The sequence below is a fragment of the Phocoena phocoena genome, chromosome 19, assembly GCF_963924675.1.
Source record: "Phocoena phocoena chromosome 19, mPhoPho1.1, whole genome shotgun sequence".
NCBI lineage: Eukaryota > Metazoa > Chordata > Mammalia > Artiodactyla > Phocoenidae > Phocoena > Phocoena phocoena.
In genome coordinates, this window is record NC_089237.1 from 47,414,597 (window position 1) to 47,432,701 (window position 18,105).

Consider the following 18,105-nt stretch of genomic DNA (forward strand, 5'->3'; position numbering starts at 1 on the left):
CGACCACTTCCTGGAGCTACCAGCAGAGGGAGCAAGCATCTCACAAATGAAAGGAGCTGGCAGGTTGCAGGGTAGTGGGGAGGAGCACCGAGCCCGGCCTTTCTTGAGGTCGGGTCTTCAGACAACGGGACCCTGCGGCATTGGTGGCCACCAGTCCCTTCCCCATGGTGACATCCCCACGTGCAACCTCAGACCCACCCCAGGAAGAGAAGTTGAGTCAGTTGTCCGGGCTGCAGCTGGGAGCGGGGCAAGTGTCAGGGAGTTAGAGCAGTGGCCTGCTGGTCTACAGCTTAGCCCAGCCAACTGCTCCCTGATCTCACTCTCCCTTACCTCCCCACCTACCAGCCTGCCAAATGGGTGGCTTCTCCTAAACTGGGGAGAAAAGATGTCGTTACAAGGACCAAGGTCTTCAAGGCTCAGCCTAGGACATGGCTCTTTGACCCCTGACCTCCAACTTCATCTTCTTGTTCCTTTCCCTGAAAGGACAGCCTTATTGACTCCCCAGATGACCTGTCCTAACTACAACCCCAGAAGTACACCCTGTCTCAGGAAGCCCTCCTGTGAAAGGATCCTCCAGCTTTCCCATTGGAACTTTCTGGAGTTCAGGATCCCTGACTCCATGACAGACCCAGGACAGGGTGGCACGTGCCTGGGGACAGCTCTGCACCAGCTGAGATCGGACTGCAGCTCCACAAGGTCCCCGGCTGGTCATGTGACCTTAGCAAGTCACTCAGCCACCCCGAACCTGTTTCCTCATCTGCTATTTCTTGGCCTATTTTCTTCAACGAGCTGTTAGGAGATGAAACAAGATAGTGTTGGTAAAAATGGTTTGAGGAAGTGTAAAGTATTGCAAAAGCATGAGGACGACCAGAACTGCAGTTCTCAGAGCTTGGGGATTGAGCCTTGGGACCCGAACAGTAAGGCCCCTCATCTTTTTTCTAAACTCCATCAGCCTAGAACCTACTTGAAGACTCTGCCCCCAACCCATCAACAGGGAAAGGATGCTACTGCTTCTTGCTGGAGGTCCTTCCCTGAAGGTCTCTGCCTCCTTTTGCAACAAAATGACCCAGACGCTGCAGGTGGCAGCTCCGTCTCGGGTTTCAGTGCAGGTTTATTTCAATTTTATATTTTATTCCAGGCAAGTGCTTATTACATGGATAGTATTCATGTCTCAATACCTAATGTCTTGGAGCATGAACAGCCACTAGAATACAGTTCAATAGTAAAAATACAATATGTACAAAATTAGGGTTTTTGTAGTTTTTTTGTTTGTTTTTTCCCACACAGCAGATGTATCCAAACACATAAAAATCTCTACAGTCTGGGGTCGCTACGATTTATATTTTAGGAAACAGAGACACAGTGACCAAGTCCTCACTGTAAACAAGGGCCACCTCTTTGGGGCATGGGGGTGGGACTCTGGGATGGGGGAAGAAGAAGCTGTTCCTGGAAAGGGCAGGGGTTATGGTGACCCCTAATTCCCTTCCAGGAATTCCCTGCCCTTCTTTGGCCCCCCAAGGAACCAACCTCCCCATCTCCCCGAGGTAAAGACTCCCAGCCAGTGAGCCACTCTGAACATCAAAAAGTAAAACACGCATGAGAGGTAAGATGTGTGTGTGTGTGTGTGTGTGCGTGCGCACGTGTGCACGCATCCCCCAGGCTGGAAGGGCTAGGGAGGGGAGGGGCAGGCGGTCCCACGGGGCGAGGACAGATGTGGTCCTGGCAGCTCTCAGGGGAGATGCCCAAGGAAGGGCTGGGTGGAGGCTGCCCTCTTGGGCACACAGCGTCACAGCGTTCACGAAAACAACAAAAACAACAGCAACAACACCCATCGTCACCGATCTGGACATAGTCATTCGGCACTAGATTCCGAGGCCCGCACTGCTGCAGTGGGGGCGGGGAAGGGCAGGGGCGCGGGCGGATGAGGTATCTGTGCAGGCCCGAGGGGCAACTGGCTAACAGGACAGTTTCAAGGTGAGCAGAGCTGAGAGGAGGACGGCTCGCCAGTACTTCTCTGACTGTTCCTGGGGGCCAGGCCTGCCCTTCTCCCTCTGCTCTTTCTAACATAATCACACCAGGAAGAGTGAAACCAGCTCCGCCCAAAACAGGGTGATAGTGGCAGTGGCTGCAGGTGCAGAAAGGCGGCAAGTGTGAGGTGGGAGCCGCAATTTGGGGGGGGTACAGGGTGCCCTCCTAGAAACCTCTGGGGTGTCCAGAAAGCCTTCCCTTTCCCCACCCCAGGAGACAAGGAAACAGTCCCCAGGTAGGTCTCCAGGACCAAAAGGAACTGAAAGTGAGTCCTTAGGTGGCTCAATCTGTTCAAGACTTTTGCTGGCCTCCTCAGTGTCCCCCTCCCCTGGCTGTCATTTCAAACTTCACACCCAGGAACACTGGCTTCCCCCTCCACAGACACTCTGAAAGGCCATTGGTGAGTGTGTCCAGGTGGGGAGCCAAGTGTGCACATGTGTAACTGAGTGTGTCTGACACAAGGCCACTTGTAATAAATATGCACGTAAAAAGAGAAGCCAAAGCGGGCTGCTGAGGCGATGGCAGGGAAATCCGTCCCCTACACACAGGCCCCCTTGCTCCTCCCCACTGCAAGCTCAGCCCCGCCCTTGGCCCAGCTGAGGACCTTTCCTCACAGGAAGGTGGTGGCACACAGCAGCCCCCACTGGGGAGGGCAGGCTCAGAACAGCCTGCTGGAGAAAGGGGGACTTTCAGAGCAAAGAAAGATGGTGCCAGAGATGGAGAAGCTGGGTCAGAAACAACAGTCCTCCCGGGTCTGGCCATGCTCCCTCCCACAGGGCCCCAGGGCCAAGCCCCTGGATTTTAACTTCCTGATTACCTCAACAGCGTGGCTTCAGGCTCCTGGAACCCAGACCACACGCTGGTCCATCTCCCAGGCAGCAAGGAGGCATCCAGGTGTACTCATCCCTCCAGGGAGTTCACAGTACCAAACAGAGGCCAGACCTCCTCTCTACTTTCTGGAAGCCAAGAGTCAAGTCCAGGGATGGGGACAGGGTCCAGAGCACCCTCCTCTCAGTCCAGACCTGGCTGGAGGTCAAGGAGGGGGCAGGAGGAGACAGCCAAGCTCCTCATTCCCCACCCCCGCCCTCAGCCTGCCTTCCTTAAGACAGGAGCCCAGTGGCAAGGGCTGAGGGGCTTGGGAAGCTTGGCAAGGGCTTGGGTTTGGTTTACTATTAGGAGAGAATTGTCTTTACTCGTTTGTTGTGATGAGTCACAATGACTGCAACCAGTTGGAGAGCTCCAGGCTGGGGCACCCACTGTCTGGAGTCTGTGGGACTCCACACAAGCCACATCCTAGGATCTGTCACCTGTACTCAGAGCAGGGCCACACTCAGTCCCCAGCTTTCCGGGCCAAGGTGCTTCAGTTCTGCTTCCCCCCTTTCCCCTCCAGAACCCAGGGAAGAGAAAGCTGAAGCTTGGGGGGGAGGGCCCGGGCGCTCAGCCATCTCACCAGACAGAGCAATAGCAGCAGCAGCGGCAGAGGAAGGTGGGCAGGGCAGGGGGAAGCGGGAGAACACGATGTCCACATCGCACTGGTTTCCGGGGATGGGGGGCGGGAAGGGCTCTGGAGCTGGCACCAGGCCGGACAGGCGGCGCATTTGCCAGAGCGTCTCTCATCACTTTGTCAAGTCCTAGTGCAGTGGGGTGACCCCCTGCCCTGTGCCCAGCTCCCTGGGGAGGCCCCTCCCTCCCCTGGCTCAGAGTCTCTGCACCCCCTTCCCCTAGGAGGCCTGGGGGTGGGTATGGGTGGGGCGGGCCTGGGCCTGGCTGGAATGTGTGGAGCTGGTGGGTGGGAGAGTGGGGGACAGGTCTCCCTCCCTGCCCCCACAGGGGGCCTCTGAGTGGCCTCATCCTCAAGCCAGCTTGAGCGTGCTGACCGGGAAGGAGGGCATGGTGACCATGGTCACGGGGTTGAGCACTGTCTGGCCCACCAGCTGGGGGTGGTGTACCACCTGAGCCCCTACGGCTGGCTTCGCCATGACTGTGGCCGGGGGCCCCAGCCCGGCCGTGCCATTCACTTGCTGGTGTGAGAGGGTGTGGGCGATGTGGCTCACCGCCACGGGCTGGCTCACCGCCACGGGCTGCGGGTACAGGGGCAGCTGGGAGCCAAGGTGGGCCACGTGGTTGAGGGCGGCAGGGTGCACCGTGATGTGGCCAATGGGGGGTGTGGCGGGCGCCAGCTGCACAGCAGGGCTGGGGGCCGAGGGGGCGATGTGGGCGATGTGCTTGCCACCCGGCCCCTGCAGAACATGGTTCACAGTCTGGATGACTGAGGCGTGGGTGGTGGCGGTGTGGGCAATGACCGTGGAGCCTCCCCCAGCCGCAGCCACCAGATGGGCTGGAGCGGGCACCAGCGTTTGGGCCGGGGCAGCTGGGGGGGGGGGAGGGGCTGGCAGAGGTGTCTTCTGCTGTGGCGGTGGCGGCTGCTGCCCAGGGAGGTGGGCAGGAGACAGGGCCACAGGCTGGGGGTGCGGAGGCAGAGGCGTGGGCGCAGTGCTGGGTGGTGGCTTCGGCAGCTCCGGGCGGGGGCGATGGCTCAGCTTAGGTGGGCCCAGGCCGGCCTGGTCCTCCTCCATATCCTCGTCTATGTTGTCCTCGCCCTCTGTGGGGGGGCACGCGGATAGGCACAGGTCAGAAGGGCTTGGCAGGGAGAGCCTGAAGGAGCAGATGACCCTGGGGGCCCGGAACGTTCTGGGGCTGGGGCGGGGCCGACACGGAGCGGGTTGGGGGTGGAGCTCACCGGAAGCAGTGGAGGTGGAGGCCTGGTCATCGTCAGGCTGGCCCGTCTGCCGGAGCACGCGGTCGATCTCCAGCACGTCCATCCACTGGCTCAGCTCATGCTTGAGCTCCGCCAGCCGCTGCTGCGTGGCAATCTTTTCCCGCGCTAGACGCTCCATCTCATGTTCATATTCTTTCTCCTTCCTCTTCAGGGACTGGAGAACAGAGCCAGTAACAGCAAGGTATCCTGAGTGGCAGCCACGGGGCCCACGGTACCACAAACACCTCCCACCGCTGCCCTCACCTCCAGATCACCTGGCCCCCAGGGGCAGCTGCGCAGTGACCAGGGGCCCGGGTGGACGGGGGCTGTTGGAGAACACACCTGCCTTCTGGTCCACGGCTCTGCCTAGGGAGGCCCAGCATCTGGCAACCGTGGGCCCTCAGGCAGGTGTGGATCCAGGTCAGTCCCTCCCCTACTCCCACATCAACTCCGTCTTGAGGGGCTTCGCTGCCTCTTGCCCCATCCACCGTCCTGGTGGCACCTCCCTCCATTCTGAGGAGCAGAACGGAAAGGGTAACAGATTTCTCAGTGGTGCCCAAGGCCCCCACTGTCATTCACACCATCCTGTCACTCACGGATGGCACAAGCTACCCTCCATGGAACCCATGCCTCAAAGATCCCCAGACGATCCTGCCCTTCTCTCCCCTTCATCGTTCACTAGTCTCCTTAACTTCAATACCCTTGGAGGATGAGCCACCAGATTCTGAGACCCCCATCTCATCTCCTTGACCTTCTCTATGTCGTCCCTAACAGCTGCTGGCTGTGCACCTCCTCGGCTCCTCCCCACGGTGCCCACCTGTGCCACCTCTCCATACTGCACTACGTCCACGCTGCCCGCAGCCCTCCAGACGCCCCAGGTTGTTGAGCTACCCCAGGCCCTGCAATGTGCCCCTCCTTCCACACCTGCCCCTGAGCTGCCCCGGCCAATGAGAAACAGCTCTTGGGAGGACAGCACCGTCGCTTCCACCTGAGCACCCCTGGAGAGGCTCCGTCCTTTACGACAGGTCGCAGGTAGCTCCTCCCCCGTGACACTGAGGCTACCCACTTCACCAAGAACACTGGAGAGAGCTCCCTTGTCCACGGCACCATCCCCCCTTCAACTCCCCCAGGGCCACAGGCAAGCTCTCAGGTCGACCCTCCCGCAGGTGCTGGATGCCCCGCTACCCAGACTGTGGCAACGCTCCCCTGTCAGAAGTGTCTCCAGCTTCCCTTCGAACGATGCTTATTAGCAGCTCTGAATTGCCGGCTCCTGTCCTGTTTCTCAACTCCCTTCCACACCGAGACTCTCTCCTTGTCCTCTGTGACCTCCCGACTGACACTTCATTCAACCATCTCATCTTAAATCTTGCAGGCCTCCCTGTTGCCAGCTTTTCCTCAGCCCAGGCACGTCATGACTGCTGGGTCCACCAGACAGCAAGGACAATCTTGCTTCCTGCTCCCTGAGTCTCTTACCTGACCTGCTCCTGAGATTCTAGCTTCCAAGGCTTGCCATTCACAGCCAAGTGTGGAGCCCACTGGCTCACACACACATCCTCCCTTCTCACCCCTCCAGGTCTTACCTGCTTGTGCTCCAGGCCCACCTCTGGGCCCCCACCTCCTCACTTCCATCCCCATCCCACGTCCTCCCGGTACATTCTCCTACCCTCAAGCCCTTCTTGGCACTGGCACCACACCTCTGAGCGTTTAATGAGACTGTCAGCATTGAGACTGACACTGGCTCACACGAGCCCCTAAATATTCCACGTTTTGTTCTTCCATCTCAATACATGCTGTCCCTGTCCAACCCTGGGAGCGGGGCAAGGACTGTTCTGCGGTTACCTTGCATCCCCTAAGGCTACCAGTGGCCAGGACAGAGCCATGAGTGATGTCTTAGCCTCGGGGGAACGATCTGTGACAACCCGAGGGTGTTGGTACCCACCTCTACCTTGTCTCTCCGCCTCATTACAGGAGAATCACAGTCTCTCATTAGACTTGAGTTTCCCCTGATTCCAGTTCCTTCAGGCAATTTTGCAACAGCCTTTTCTGACTGTTCACCTGACCTCCCTGGCACAGCAACGTCTTCAACTCCACACACCAACTAGGCCCAACTTCCCCACGCTCCCTCCTGCAGCCCCAAACTGCTTACATTCCTGGCCTCACAAGTCAGAGATGCCTCAAACGGTAATGCCTGTGACACGCAACCCAGACACAGCGATGTTCTGTACTGACCTGAGATCTGGCAGCTTTACACCTTTTATACTTGTTGCCTGTCCCAGGCCACACACAGCTCTATCATCCTGGCTTTGAGATTAACCTGTCTCTCCCCATATTTCTGCCACAAAGATTCGCCGCTGCCCTGATTTACACACACACACACACACATCTGGCTTCTCACCTGGTTCTACCCTGAGAGGCCAGTGCTAGACGTGCCAATTGGATGGAGCCACATTAATGATGAGGCCTGGGGTGTGTCAGCCCTCACTCAAACCTGGATGCAGGGGGCTGGAAGTGCCTGTCCGGAATGCTACCTGCTAGCTAGTGGGGAGCGTAGACTGCCGGCTCAGTAAGAGAGGATGTCAGGGGCCCAAACCTCCAGTTCTCACCTAGTCCAGCTCTCCACAGGCCTAGAGATCCCTGGAAAGCTTTCCCAGGGTCTAACTTTTGTCCCCATTGCTTCATTCTAAACCCATTTCCTTTCTAAGACTACCTGGATGCGTGGTTTGGTACCTGCCTACTCCTCTTCCTGTTTCTGTCCACTTCACTGACACTGTCTTCAAATCCTTTACTACCTCCAAGGTACTGTGGGTCTGGATGGGGGCTACAGCCTTCCCATAGCTTCCCACCTCAGCACACAACCAAAGCCCTCAGTCTCCCCACCCTACGTGGTCTCTCCAGTACTCCCTTCCAACTCCCATCTGGTGCCCTGCTGCCTCCATCTCTGCACAGCAACCCTCCTGACCACCTTTAACTTCCAAAAATGCATCCCGTTTCCTCCTACTGGAGAAACTTTGGTCTGCACTGGGCTTTCTGCCCTCCACTTGTCTCGGTCACCCTGGCCTTCAGGTCCCAGCTCAAATGCCCCTTCCTCAGCAGCAACTTCCCTAACTCCCCAGAACAGATCCTGTGACCCCTATCCCTACTATGCCCTCGTAAAAGAGTTCTGTTTGGTTATGTGACACTCTGGGGCAAGACCAACCTAAGGACAGAGATCCACATTTCTTCCTTTGCTCCCCACTTTCTAGCCTCCCAATCAGACACAGGGCTGTCCAAAAGTACCTGAATGCGTAAATGAACGAAGCTGAGCATTTACAGGGAGGCTTGTTAAGTTTTCCAGCATTTCTGCTTCCACTGCTAGCCCCAGGACAAGCATCTCTTATGGATAGCTTGGGTCCACCTTGCTTCCCACTCAGCCCAGCCCCAAATCCCAAGTCTGCTGGCTCTACTGAGTCTCTTATTTCTGACTTACTTTCAAATCCACCGTCTCGCAATCAAGGCTTCCGGACCTAAGTACGTGCCTACAGGGAGGAATGCGCCATTCCATCCTTCCTACTTCTCAATAATTGCTATCAAGTTAATATTTATAGACGGCCCATTCTCCTCACATCTTTTTGACGAAGATACTATTGCTTCTTCCCACTTAGCATCATCGCAGTGCAGAAGAGGAAACCGATGTTGACAGAAAATGTCAAATAATTTAGACATGGGTTTGCTCCCGGGCTACATGACTTCCTACGGCTGAAAGACTAGCAATTTAGACTCAAACCCAAGTTCTGCAGAAACATCCCAGAAAAAAGCCTCCCGGAGATCCTTGCCTCTGAAACCCGAGGCTGGGTCCCCTCCCCCTTTCTTTCGCTCCCATTCCCTCAAGGCTGCCGAGGCCCCGCCCCTCCCGGAGCACGCGCGCACCCACGCGGACCCGGCTTTGCTGCGTCACTCCCCATAGGCCGCACCCTCCCTCCGCGCGCGCAGGAGTCCCGCCCCCTGCCCAGCTCTGCCAATCGGCGGGCCCGGCCCCTCCCCTCCCGTGCCGGGAAGCGGCCTGGAAGGGCGCCAGCCCCTCCACCTCGTCCGGAGGGCGGGCGGAAGGGCGCACGTTCGCGGAAGGCGGGGAGGGAACTGCCGGCTGGGAGCAGGCCCGAAGCAGCGCCTCCGCCCCCCTCCTTCAACAAGTCTGGCTCCGGTTACCTCAGGGCTGTGACCCCTGAGGTAGTTGAGGCCGGGGAAAGGGTGGCCCACCCGAGGCGTGATGCCGCCCAGCCCCCAAGCTTCCCAAGAGCGCCGACTGGGAGACCCTGAGGCTGCCCCGCCTCCGCAGCCCGGGAGCCCTAAGTCCCTCCCACTCCCCAACGGCTACCTCCGGCTGTCTCCAGGGCAGCCGAGCATGGCCGTTCGCCCCACCCCCACAGCCTCCTTCCCGGCACGCGGAACCCTCGGCCGGTTTCCAGGGAAACCGAAACTCGGGCCGTCACGGCAACGGTCTTATCTGGCGGTGCCCCCCCGCCCGTACTGCGGAGAGGAGCCAATGCCCAAAGGCAAGGGGCACACGGCCAGGAGGGTCCCTTAAAAAGGAGCTTCTTTTAAACCCTGAGGGAAGGAGAACGTAAGTCTTTAGGTTCGGTGACCCCGGGGCTTCTCGTCGTCCAGACTGCCGCATTGCACCCTCCCCTAGGTTTACCCCCCAAAGTCAGGGGGTGGCACCTCCGTGCGCTTACTGCAAGGATCTTGGTCCGTCTGGGCTACAAGTCGCGGGCTGGGGGGGGAAGGTGTTTCAAGGGCGCCACCCTGCGGAACGAGCCACGCCCAGCCCCCCCCCCCCACCCCGTGATAGTCTCAGGCTGAAACCAGTTCCCGCCCAGGCGCTGCGGGCGGGCGCGGTGGAGGCGCCGGCCACCCCACGCCCTTCCCACCCGCCGGGGCACTAACGCGCGGCAGGCGGTAAGGCAGGGCCGCGGACCGAGCTGACACTGAGCCGCAGGGACCGTGCCGATCGCGGGGCTCCGCGGGGCAGCCCGGCGGGGGATGGGAGCCAAGCGCCACCACCGCGCTCCCCCGCGCACGCGCGCCGGTCCCCCGCCCCCTCCCGGGTGGGGAGCCCCGCTGACGTCAGCCGGGCCATGTGCTCGGCGCCCGCGTGGAGGCGGGCGGGGGAGCCGGTGAGGGAGCGAGGGCGGGGCCGCGGAGGGGAGGCGGGGCGCGCAGGAAGCCGGCGCAGCGTCAGTCGCCCGCCCTCCTCTGGGCCTTGCTTCCCTCCCCCATACCTGAATGTACCGCAGCGCCGTGCGCAACACGCTCAGATTCGATGTCTTCTTGTCATCCACGTTGGGGATGTTGCGCTTCAGGGTCTCAAAGCACTCCTTCAGATGGGCCCTCCTGGGGAGAGGAAGCAGCGCCGGTCAGCCGGACGCCAGGGGGCCAGGGGCGGGAGGGAAGGCCTAAGGAGAGCTTGGGGACCACGGACGGACCGTCCCGGTAGCTCGCGGGGCGGGCCCAGAGTCACAAGCTCACACACACACACCTGTTCTTCTCCAGCTTGTTGTGGACTTCTCTGGTTCCGATTCTGAAATCCAGACAGACAGGGGGCTCAGGGAGGAGGGCCCAATTAGGCGGCCTTCCCACCCCCTGCCCCCCCCAAATGTCACAGGCTTTTTGTCCCTGACATTGTCTCTCTAGAGAAGTAGCGATGAGAGCTGTTCAGTTGTTCGCCCTGTTTCGTGGGGCATACACCCCCTGGAGGGCACATGTAGGCTTGTAATTCACAACCCCTTTACCTTCCATCACATCCATGCACCTGTGAAGGGCTCCTGGGATAGCCAGTGGACCCCGGCCCTTACCCAAGAGCCCCATAATCCAATACCCTGTCCAAAGGCCTCGAAATGCCATTAGCCTCAACCTTGGAGGGCGTCAGAAAACACAGAAGCCTGAGAACAACAGAGGGCAATGACCATTCCCCACTCCCAGGGTGAGGACATATCCAAATATAGGAAGGCGCTTCTGGGCTGGGGAGGCAGGGCCGTGGCTCTGCCAGGCTAGCTTGGGAGGGTACTTTCTCTCTTGCACACCGCTCAGGCTGTGGGCCGTTGGTTCTCCTTTCCATCCCACCAGCCCCTGTGCCACACCTCACTCACCCCCCAGGCCTCTTCTTCTGTTCGCTGGATTTGACTTCTTCAGCGGGTGCCAGCTTCAGGGTCCCAAGAGTGGATGGGGGTGGCTGCTGGGGGGCCAGCTGGGGCTGGACCCCAGGGTGTGGGGCGATGGTCAGGATGGGTGTGGGGAGGGGCTGCAAAGGCTTGGGGCTGCCAGTGGGTGGAACGGTGGCCTTGGAGTCCGGCAGTAGAGGAGCAGGAGTGGGCCCCTGCGGCCTGGTGGGAAGGGGGGCCGACTCCTTAATGCTGAGTCCAGGGGCGCTAACCAGAGCCGGCTGGCGAGGTGCCAGGGGCAGAGGTGGGGGTGGGGGCAAAGGCTGAGGGGAGCTGGTCACTACAGGAATAGGGATGACAGTCAGTGGGGTGGGGGTGGCCAGCGGGGGCGGGGGTGCCGGCGGGGGCGCGGGCGGCGACAGAGGCAGGGGCGGTGCCTCGATGCGGGGTTCCTCCACCGGCAGGGCGTGGGCCAGCCTGGCCAGGCTGCTGGCCTGCTGCTGCTCCCGCTCCCGCTCCCGCTCCAGGCGAAGCCGCTCCTGTTCCTCTACACAGAGAGAACGCCAGGGGTGTCTCAACAGGGCCGGCGGTCCTGGGCCCCAGCTTCACCTGTCCTCCAGGTGCAACCCCTCCTCTGACCCCATCCCAGGCAGCACCCGGTGACACCACAAATACTCATCCACACTCGATAGTTCAGCACTGGGCTAAGCGCTGGGGACGCATTAGTGATCAAATAAAACAGACTCCTGGTCCTTGCTGTTGGGGAGCTCATAGATGGGGGTGGGGTGAGGGGATATGACAAATAACAGGCATAACAATCCAGGCTGGGGGAAGAAAGACGCTGTGGAGAGGCCGAGCAGGAGCTGTCAGTGAGGGTGCTGGAGGCCGGGCACCCTGAATGTTGAAGGATTAAGCAGGTGATGAGCAGGGGCTGCAAGGCTAAGGGGAGGGAGTGATAGATGAGGTGAGTAAAGGCAAATGACCTCACAGGCCACCAGGAGAAGAGAGGAAGTGGTCAAATCCTAGATTCTGGGGAGGTACCTTCTAGAGGGCAGACGGTACCTTCATTTCATAGATGAGATAAATTAGCTCAAAGAGGCAAAATGATTTGTTGAGGGTCATACTGTGAGTCAAAGGTAAAACTGGTGCTAAACCCAGCCAGGTCTTCTGACACCTGGTGAATGCTTGGTACTTGCTGTGCCAACGTATGCTCACTAGGTGTCTATACGCGCGTACACACATACACACATACACACACACACACACACACACACACACACACACACACACACACACACCCTGTATCTCACAAGAGCCCCACAGCGCAAGCAGGGCAGGGATATCACCGTCAGCTCACACGTGAGGAAACTAGGCCCAGGACTCCGGACTCCGAGGCTAGGTCCCAAAGCCTGTTTCCTCAAGGTCTATACTCAAAATGCACCTGGTCCTTCTCTGCCCTTTGTTGTGCTGGAACTTATTCCCCACCACCACCAGCAGCAAAAACTACAAAAGTAAGAGGCAGGCAGAAAGGAAAGCAGGGCTTTTAAACGGGGGTTGAACAGGGCAGTGAGCCCCGACAACCTTGCACGCCTCAGTTCAGCATCTCTGCCGAGAGCTCCGCCAGAAAGAGAGGCCTGCTCAGCAGCGGGCTGAGAACAGGGCAAAGGGAGAGGCCCCTCCCGATCCAGAGGCCCCTCTCCATCCCCACCCTGGCCCCCACCATTCTAGTTCCCAGGCTACAGGTTTGGGCCAGGGCCCAGGGGAGCGGCTGAAGCCCCCAGGCCAGGGAGCAGGCTGGTCAACCAGCCCTCCCTCCTGTCCCGATTCACCACGCTGCTGACTAACAGAGCTGACAGCACAGGGCCGACACGCCCCAACACACCACCCACAAGGGGTGGGACTAGGGGGCAAGGTTAGCTAAGTGCCCCCTGGGGAGAAGAGCACCCCACCACACAGGTCTTTGGGCTCAGCTCCCCCCCCCCCACCGAAAACGTGAGGCCTCAGGGCCCTTTGGCCAATCAACGACTTGAGTGTGAGCCAGGCCTGCTCAGAGCCCCTCCCTCCCACAGAGAAGAAGAGGCGAAGGAGGAAGTACGGGGGAAGTGTTCTGAGAGGGCAAGCACTCAGTGGTTTCCCAGCAGCCAGCATTCAAGGGCTGGAGTCAGCAGGCACGGCCTCTTCCGTGTCTCCCCTGCCCCTCAGGAAGGGAAGCTACCAGGCCTGCACCAGCTTGCTGCTATAAGCCAGTAGCACTGGCTTCTGTTACAGGCCCAGAGAAAACCAGCTCTCTGCGCTCCTGTTTCCCACAGGCCACACTGGGAAAGGAACCCTTCTCAGGCCCAGCCTGGGACATCCCCAGTCCGCTCTCCACCTCCCCCCACCCCACCCCCAAGACAAGGTCCTGGAGCTCAGGGCCCAAAACAGCCCCATCTCCATTCCTTTGAGCCAGGACCTGAACTTTCATTGGCCTTGGAGCAAGTATTCCACTCTCCCACAAGCAGGGGGACAGACAGGGCCCCGAACCCCAAGGCCAGGTGCTCTGGGAACCTAGAATGAAGGCAAACCTCGTATTCCCCATATTTTAAGTCAACTCCAAAGCGCACCCAGGAGATGGCAACCTCCTTCTCACCTACCCTCTCTCTTCCAGGGCCAGGCAGGCACGCTTCACAGATGCCAGGAAGGACCCAGGTGAATGGCCAAGCTCTATCACACCTGGATCAGCATGAAAAAGCTTAACTGATGGTGAAGAAGAGGGGGCGCCCCAGGCCAGATCCAGCCCACTACAGCCTCCTGCCTTCATTCCCCACCCAGCACTGACCCCCTTCCTGTGCACTGGGCAGGGGGAAACAAAGTGGGGAGAGCAAACTGAGTTTTAGTAAATATGGGTTTAGGCTCTTCAAAATAATGCTCTGCTGCACCCTTGGGTGCACCCTGTCTCACACACATACTCTGGCACCTTCCCTGGGCTCTGCCCAGAAGCTGCCCCCAGTGAATTTTGCATGACCCTTCTGGGTGATCCAGGGGCCAAGGGTCCAGGCCGACAGTGGAGAGTATGGGCTCTGAGCGTCCCCAAAGCCACTGTGGCCTAGAGGCTCAGCAGGCACAGACCTGGGGCCAGAGGAGTCCACGTCAGGTAGTGGCCCCCAATATTCAGGGGCGTTTTCCCCTTCTACACGTAACAGGGAGCTTGGTGCATGAGGCAGGCACAGGGTGCGACTAGCTCAGGTAGAAGAGGGTCCCATTTGAGTCACTTCCATGACTGCTGGAAATGACCAGGCCTTCCTGCTGGCCACCAGGATGGCCTTGCCCTTTCCTCTCTCCCCTCGTGCACAAACACGCACGTGCACACACATCCTCGGTTCATCATTTGAGCAAACTGGCTGGTCTAGGTCAATAAACTGTCACTTGAGGCTTGAGGTTGAACGGGGCCCCAGATGAGAGGATCCCTGTTCAGGGCTGCCCGTGAGGTACACACCCCCAGAAAGCAGTTCTGGTCAGCCGGCTCACCAGCACCCCCTTCTCTCCCATTTTTTCCCACCCCAAGTTAGAGGACAGAACCTCTAGTAAGAGAAAATAATGAATTGCAGAGATTAAGCTGCTGCAGCCAGGTCTGGCTATCTACACGTGAGTGTTTGGAGTAAACCTGGCTTTCCAGCATCCATCCATCCATCCCCTAAGTCCCCCTGCCCCACCAACAAGAAGGCTCACCTCAGCTCCCTGTCCCCAGTTCTCACCACCTGGAGGAGGGACAGGGCTCTGCAACTTCTTAGAGGAGAGCCATTCCCATGTTCCTTCCAAATGTTGCTCAAGTCATCCCTGTGGTTCTTACTGTCAGCTCTGGACTGACTTATTTTGGAAAGCATGGTAGACATGACAGTGAGGGTCTCCTCCCCTCCCCCATATGGCCAACCAGCCTGCGGGTAAAGTGAAGCTGAAGTGAGTGTTCCCTTGGAGCAACAGCAGGGTCAATCCTGTTGCCTCCTAGCACAGTGGGCGGTACACAGTGGGGACACAATAGGAACTCCTGAATTGCATTGTGTTGATGGTGGCAGCAGGTGACTCAGTCTCTCCAAATCTTGTGCACGCTCCTCCCCGTGCCGCTGGTCCGGCACGCAGGACATTCTCGGTCACCACCTGCACTGCCCACCACCTGACCCTGCTCTGGACCTCGAAGACAAGGGGGAGGGGCGCGTGAGCTGACGTCCTGGCCCATCAGTTCCGAAAACCCAAGCACTGTCGGTCTCACATCATATCTCGAGTGACTCTTGACCTTGAGAGGCCGGTTGACCCGCCGCTCCCCCTGGTCCACTGCTGCTTCCCCCGCCCGCCGGAGCGGCGGCAGCGGCAGCGGCGGCGGTACACGCTGCAGGCGCGCGCGCGCGCGCACACACAACACACACTACTACCTCCTGCATGACTCATCATTGAAGCAACAATAGGCAGAGAGAAAGGAAAGGAGGGCGAAGCACTCTCTCCACCACAACCGACCCGGCCGAAGGCCTTGTGGGGGGCGGTTGGAGAGAACAGCAGTCCCCGGATATTGCACGCACGCCAAGCCAGGGCTGCGGCCCTCGCAGCAGTCCGGAAAAAGGAGGTCTTCCCCCAGTCCCTATTTCTGCAGTACCCTGAAGCTGGGGTCTACCAACAACGGCGCGTGGGGATAGGGGGCATCGCAAATCTCCGTCTCCCCGCTGTCTAGAGAGCACCAAAGTTTGCCCCTTCTCGCCTAGTTCATTCCACACCGCGGCCAGGGGTGCTGCCAGGGAGCCCTGGTGTGAACGTCTTGGGAGGGTCAGTGGGAGTATGTGAGCTCTATATGTCCAGTGATTCTGAGGGCTTCCCTAGCCCCAGGATCAAAAACAGGACTTTGGGGGGAGAACCGACAGGTGAGCTCGGCTCCTCCCTCGTAGGGCAAAGGCTCTCCCAAGGAGATGCCCAGCGGCCAGAGCCAGGGCCCAACCCGGCGCCAGGCCCCTAGCCAGCCCCGCCCAGGCCCCGCCCCCGGCCGAGCGCGAGGCGGCTGGGAGGGGCTGGGCTGCGCCGTCCCCAGCGGGAGTGTCCCCCGTGCACGTGGTCGGGGGCGGGGCCGGTCCACGTCACCACCCGGTGTAACCAACGGGCTTGGAACGCAGGCACACGCAACATTCCAGCCGAGAGCGGGTTTGGAACGCGCAGACACGCCACATTCCACACCGGCTAAAGTGGGGGGCAGCAAGGGGGGCCCGGGGACTGCCCCTGGAGACCTGCGGGCCGTTTCGCAGATGTCCAATCAGTCCGGCTCTCACCCAAACCCTTGACGCGCGACCCAGCCCAGCTCTGAGAGGCGGGGTCAGGCGGGGCTGGCCAGGATCATAAGACACGCGATGTCATTTTATTCTGCAAAGGCCGCCTCCGCCCCAAGCGGCGCGTAGATATGCCGGGAGCGCCCCCCGCACAGGGCCAGGGAAGCCGGGGAGCTGCTCCGCGTAGAGTAATTCCACCCCCCACTCCATTACACACACGCCCACTCGTGTGCACTAGACACTCGCCCGTGTACACGTCCATCCATCCGCTCTCATCGAGCCTCGCATCACACATCCCCCGTGCATACACGCACACACGCGCGGGTCTGCCACCCCCACGCAACACCATTCCTCGCCCCACCCCCCGGCTCGCACATCCTCAGCCCTACCGAGGGCGCCGCTGGCCCACGGGAAGGAAGCCCCCCACGAAAGGTGGCACAAGGGGTGGTAGGCAGCTGGGGTGGCGTCCACAGGAGCCGGGTCCTCCCTGCATGTTAATGAACTCATTAATCTCACTGCCCACAACACTCCTCCCCGGGCGGCGGCTCTTGCGTGGATTCTTGCACTGCCCGGCTTCGCGGGCCGCCCGGGAGGGGGATACCGCTCGCGGTTTCGCGTAGGATCGGGGACCGGGGTCGCTCGCCTCCCCTTCCCTGGTGCCCCAGGGGCCCAGCCCGGCCGCTCACCACGTGCTCTCTGTTGTTGCTGCGCTTGCCATTCCAGGAAGCGGGCCGCCTCCAGTAACGTCTCTATGCTCATCGCGCCGAAAGCTGCCGGGGGCGCGCCGGGGCCGAGACTGCGGCCCGCAAACCGGGCACAGGTCAGGCTGGCGGGCAGGCAGGAGGGAGGGATCACCTCCGGGGGGCAACAGGACTGGGCGGCACAGCGCACTCCACAGGGAAGAACGGGGGAGCAGGGGGAGAAAAATCAAGGTCTCCCCAAATGTTTGCAAAATGTAATTTGCAAATTAAAAAAAATTGATGCAAGAAAAAAAAAAAAAAAGGCGGCACTGCCTGCCTCCTTCCCCTCCCTCTCTTCCTCCCTTCTGATGCCTCCCGCCCCGCTGCCCCCAGGAGTCCCGCCGACAAGAAAAGGCTTTGCAACAAGATGGCGAGGAGGCACCGACACACACAACAAGGGAAGGAGCCGCGCTGCCCCCGGCCGCCGCCCCCGCTACTACACCGGGGCCGCAGCCAAAGCCCGGACCGGAGCCCCCGCCCGCAGGGCCGCGGCGTCTCCTGAAGGGAGGGGCGGGGTCCAGGGCGGGCTGGCCCCGCCCACTCGAGACGGCGCGCGCACACGTGGCCTGGGTGGGGGTGGGAGAAGTTCCAGCAGGGTTCGCGCCCTGCATTTCCGCTTTCCCGCCTCGCCCCGCCCCGATTGCCAGCCACAAGTTGAGCAACGGCGGCGTGTTTGGGTCATTCACAACGAAATTTGTCCTGCTGGAGGGAAAGAGGGGTGGAAAATTCAGGACTTAAGTTAGCTCAAATAAAGATATTTCAGGTCAGGGAAACCTTAGAATGGTAGAGATTGGCCTGACCCTTGGGTCTCCGCTCCCTACCCACACGTGACCTAATTCCTGCAACCACCGGGCTGTCGCAATTCCCCCGGGATCCGCCCCTGGGCGGAGCTGACGGCAGGAGGCTGCCAGAGAACAGGCGGAGGGAGCGGAGTGGAGATCCGGTTCCGCGTTTTGTCTCCGTCCCTCCCCCCGCAGTGCGTTCGCATCCTATTAGGCGATGTCACCGGGCCGCGGGCCAATGGGCGGGCAGGACAACACGGCATGGAGCAGCTCCACATGGACACCCCGCGCCGCCAGCCCTCTGTTTAAAGGGCCAGTGTCTAAAGGGTCACATTCGCCGGTGCGGATGGGGCCACTGTGTGGAGGGTGGGACGCTGA

General features: G+C 60.1%; 1 protein-coding gene across 1 annotated transcript; it reads right to left on the minus strand.

Annotated features, from left to right (window-relative positions):
- Positions 1-1,093: 1,093 nt before the first annotated feature.
- Positions 1,094-16,964, minus strand: MNT (MAX network transcriptional repressor). The gene is made up of 6 exons (XM_065897438.1): positions 16,892-16,964; positions 10,912-11,470; positions 10,302-10,343; positions 10,045-10,156; positions 4,769-4,961; positions 1,094-4,630 (listed from the first exon to the last, which is right to left on the minus strand). The coding sequence occupies exons 1-6, from the start codon at positions 16,962-16,964 to the stop codon at positions 3,882-3,884; spliced, it is 1,728 nt and encodes a 575-aa protein (XP_065753510.1). The 3' UTR covers positions 1,094-3,881.
- Positions 16,965-18,105: the final 1,141 nt, after the last annotated feature.

Excerpts from the sequence above, each read along its gene's own strand:
- MNT (XM_065897438.1), bottom strand. The coding sequence starts at position 16,964 with ATGAGCATAGAGACGTTACTGGAGGCGGCCCGCTTCCTGGAATGGCAA. Across the intron at positions 11,471-16,891 it reads GCAACAACAGAGAGCACGTG|AGGAACAGGAGCGGCTTCGC; the intron begins GTGAGCGGCCGG and ends CTCTCTGTGTAG. Across the intron at positions 4,962-10,044 it reads CGGCGCTGCGGTACATTCAG|TCCCTGAAGAGGAAGGAGAA; the intron begins GTATGGGGGAGG and ends TCTGTTCTCCAG.